At 54.0% G+C, this 4,379-nt stretch overlaps 1 protein-coding gene and 1 pseudogene across 1 annotated transcript; both read left to right on the top strand.

The window, feature by feature from the left end:
• Window positions 1–579, top strand: LOC123090492 (uncharacterized; the record flags this gene model as incomplete). The annotated part of the gene is given in 1 exon segment (XM_044511795.1): window positions 1–579. A coding segment is annotated over 1 exon segment (255 nt), but the record flags the coding sequence as incomplete, so codon positions are not given.
• A 153-nt stretch (window positions 580–732) lies between these two features.
• LOC123094103 (putative disease resistance protein RGA3) overlaps window positions 733–4,379 on the top strand; it is a 17,463-nt pseudogene continuing 13,816 nt past the window's right edge.

Consider the following 4,379-nt stretch of genomic DNA (forward strand, 5'->3'; position numbering starts at 1 on the left):
GGCGCTGCGGAGCCAGAGCAGGGCCGCTGCGTCCTCGTCTCCCGCGGGCGTGGCCGCAGGGCACAGGCAGCCGGGCGGCGTGGCAAGGCGGGGCCAGCAAGCACGGTGCGTGGTGGGCTGCTGGTGCTGCAGGACACGGCGGCGCGCGGGCACAACAACAGAAGGAGCTGCGTCGAGCGCGGCGACCGGCCGCAACTGCTGATAGCGCCGGCTTGCTTCCTAGCTAGCCAGCCCGTGCGCGTGCTTGCTAGCTAGCTAGAGAGCCGCCGCGGGTGCATGCGAGCTTGGCTTGCAGGGCGAGCGCGGCCGGCGCACGAGCGTGTAGACGGGCACTGCCGGCGCGCGAGCACGGGCGAGGCATGGTGGGGTCTGGGCCGGACAGTTTGCGATGGGTTATTCCCGCTGCGTGCACAAGTTGGCGAACGACCCAAACCGAACATGCATGTCCGTTTTTCTACCCCAAACGTACAAAATTCAGACAAAAGCGGACGTTCATTTGGAGTCTTGCGGTGGAGATGGCCTGAGTGGCTTGCTGTGTCTTTTTACCCTCAAACGAACGCGACCGAACCATTTGTGGTCGCGCGTTGGAGTTGGCGTTGAGATGAGGACGGCCACCTGTGGTCTAGTCGGAGACGTCCCTCTGGCCTTGGTCGTCGGCCACCAGTGGTGCGTACGCTCCCCTGCCCTGTGGCGGTGTGGCCTTGGTTGTCGGCCACCTGCGGTCTGCAGAGCACATTGATGGCCGGAGCCCACCCGTAGCTCACCTGTTCCTCAACAGTGCCGTCCAACCTCGCTTTATCTTCCGATCCCGTCCCTCTAACCTCAATAACTGTGCTCACACACTCTCTCACTCTTTCCCCTCTCTCCGCCGCGACGAGATCCGCCGACCCAACACAGCTGGCTGCCGCCGGCGCGAGCTGCTGGGTTCCTCCAACATTGCCTCAGGCGCCGTACAAGGTGAGGACCCCCTTCCTCTTCCTCCAAGCCAGTGTCTCCTCAGATCTGAATACGAGGGACGATTCTGGTTTTCTAGGATTACATACAAGCCCCGACTTGTTTACGTACTATACTACTAGTACACAATCTCTGATATTGGTTTGTTTCCTGTCAAGGGGATCCGATTGGTTTAGTACAGTACAAATTGAGCCGTGATTTTGCCAAAAACTTTGATTTTGGGTAGTGCAGTACAAATTAAGCTCAGTTTTTTTTTTCAAGTAGCTACTGGGAAGCCTTCATTTATGTGGTAAGTACTCCTAGGAAGAAAGGGATTGTTGATGTTGTACAAATTAATCTCACATCTTTTTTTTCAGTAGTGAGCTTTCATTTGTCTGGTAATTAGGAATGGAATGGATTGTTGATGTTGTTTATTTCGAACCTCAGATTTGTTTATGAATTAGGAGCCTTTAATTTTGATTTTTGTGCAATAGAGGGCTCTGATTTGCCCAGCAGGAGGTTCTGTGTTTTTCAAAGCTCCGATTTGTCTAGTACTACAAAGCCTTGGTATTAATTTGTGCAATACAAAACTTAAGCTCAGACCCGTTTACTAGTAGAAATCTTTCGTTTGTGTAGAACATAGGAAGGAAGGGATTGTTGATGTAGTACTATTTTTTACTCTTCTGCATGTTTTCAGCAGCAGCAGCTCAAGCAACTGATGGCGGGAGTTCTGAATGCCTTGGCATCCTACGTGACCAAGATGCTCGCCGACATGGCCAGAGACGAGGTGGCCACGCTGATCGGAGTATCCGGTCAGATTGATGACCTGAGCGTCAAGCTCAGGGACCTCAATGTAACATCCCCAGCATCACACTACAGTAATCTCCCCCTAATGAAGGTCATGTCATCATGATCATCATGTCAAAATGCCACTTGTCCAAAATCTGCTTCAAACTCAAATTCAAATTGCATGTTAATATTTGCTTCTTCTTTCATGCAAATAAAATAGTTCATCCTATGGCAAATAATCCATAGATATTCGTCATGCTGAAACCAACATTTTTATGGAATTCCCAAATTGCCCCTGAGAATTTATTATCTGGTCCAACAGTAATTAAGATGTCCTTTTCATTTTCTAAAATGCTTGGACAACTCCTGATGGCCCCAAACTTTTTGTGGCAGTGCCCAATAATTGTCCAAAATTGTTTTGGCCAGTGGCATATTTTTGCAAAGTCAATTGTGGCTAGAAGAAAATGCAAAAGCTACAAAAAAGGGGGGAAATAAAAAGGAAAAAGAAAAGGAAAGAAGAAGGGGTGGGAGAGCCCCTGGCCTTCCCTTGGGCTTCGGCCCATCCCAACAGGCCGGCCCAGCCATCCCACTTCCCTCGGTCGCCTTCTCCTGTTCCCCTGGCGCCATCGCTACAGGGACGCGGTCGCCCCGGACCGCCTCGCCGTCGACGACGAGGGAGAGGATAAGAGCGCCCCCTCCGGCTCCTCGAGTCCTCCCCCACCTACCTCCACCCACTCCCCCACTCGCCTGCCCTCCTCCCAGATCCATCAGGCGCTCACTTCCTCTCCCCCCTCGTTCCCCATCGACACCCGAGCGCCATCGCCGCCATGGCCATCGTCACCGCCGTGGTCACCGGCCTCCCCGCGCCCTTCCTCCATGCCCGGGAGGACCGCCGCCGTCCCCTGCTTCCTCTTCGCCGACCAGACCGAGACGAGGAGCCCTGCATCATCGGCAAGCTGTCTTCTTCCTCAACGGATCCCGACGCTCCACCGCCGCCGATCCGTTCCGCTCTGCTGCTCCTAAACTACCAAGGGCCATCGGCGTGCCTCTCGGTGAGCGCCTCCACTACTGCTGCTCCTCCTCCTCCCTTTTAGGTCGCCTGCACCCCGTAGCTTCCACGCCGTGTGTCCGTGCTCCGGCCGCCGCCATGGTTGCGAGCACCACGCTCCCGAGCCACTACAGCCTCGCACGTCCGCCCTAGCGTGCTCATGAAGCCCGCAGTTGCTGCCCCGCCGCTCATCTTGCTCGCTCGCGCGGCGTATCGCCGTTTCCGCGTAGTCCCGAACGTCGGCGCCGCCTTCCGTGGTCGATGCGCCCAACTCCGGGCACCACCGCACCCACGGGAACCTCTTCCTGACGCCCGTCGTCGCCCTCTCCCCGTAGCCGCTCTCGACTGACCAAATGGTCGCCGGAGCCGTGAGTCCGGCGAGCCTCGTCGCCACTGTGCGCCACCGCCAGCGGCTGCCACTGCCGCCGGAGCCCTTCCCTGCACGCCCGTGTCGTGCCCCGCTCTCTAGTCGCCGCTTGGCTGCGCCCGCCTCCGTCGCCTGCTGCTCGCCCGACGCCGCGCCCGGCCCTGCTTGCCGTCCCGCGCGCGCCCCTGCGCCTGCCCTCACTGCTTCTGCTGAAGCTCTTGCCCTGCTCCTGCGCTAACTGCTGATGCTTACTGTACTACTAGTTAGCTTTTCAATATCTACATCGACTAACCCCCTAGGCAGCCTCTAATCAGCGGTTAAACAACTACTAACTGGCCAAAAATAAATATGAGTAGAATGTACACTTGACAAACTTCATATTACTCCACTGGACCAAATTCATTTGATGCATGGTTTAAATCCTACAAAAATCACAAAATGCTATCTTCTCTTGATCCTAGCATTGTGTGTGTGTGTAAGTTCTGTATGTGGTGGACGGCCGGCTCTCCGTTAGCTAATTAGTAGTCCTACGAGTTAGTCTAATCAATGGTTAGGTATAGTGCAAATGACAGGTAGACCCCCCCTCTTTAAATATCCACTAAAAAAAGGAAAGTGCAAGATATGTGACACCTGGGCCCCATCTACAGTTTTGACCAATCAACAGTCAACAGTTGACTGTTGACTGCACTGTTGACTGAGTCAACTAGGACCCCTGGACCCACTGTCAGCCTCCGGTGGCCTTGCTGTGTGCACTTTGCTGGGTGCACATAACAATTTCCCCTTTTTTTCGAATTAATAATAATTTTGGAATATTGTTAAAACTTAAAAAAAAATCATAGAAAATAATCCGTAACTCGGATGAAAATGTTTTCTATATGAAAGTTGCTCAGAAAAATCCAACGAATCTGAAAATGCGGTCCGTTCAGCTGTCACATGCCTCTAGCATGATGAACATGGAACATTTCCCCTCCGGTCATCTGTGTGACACGGGTCCGGAACCGGGAATACATTCCCGGTTGAATTCCCCCTTCACCTATATCGTGTAGCCATGCGTTAGGTCACACCCAGCACAACATATTGCCATGTTATGCTTTGTGATGCTATGTCTGCTTTATATTTACTGTTTCTTCCCCCTCTTCTCTCCGGTAGACCCCGAGACCGATGCCGCCCCTGTGATCGACTACGTCGACGACGACCCCTCCTTGCCAGAGCAACCAGGCAAGCCCCCCCTTTGATCATCCC

The sequence above is a fragment of the Triticum aestivum genome, chromosome 4B, assembly GCF_018294505.1.
Source record: "Triticum aestivum cultivar Chinese Spring chromosome 4B, IWGSC CS RefSeq v2.1, whole genome shotgun sequence".
Taxonomy (NCBI): domain Eukaryota; kingdom Viridiplantae; phylum Streptophyta; class Magnoliopsida; order Poales; family Poaceae; genus Triticum; species Triticum aestivum.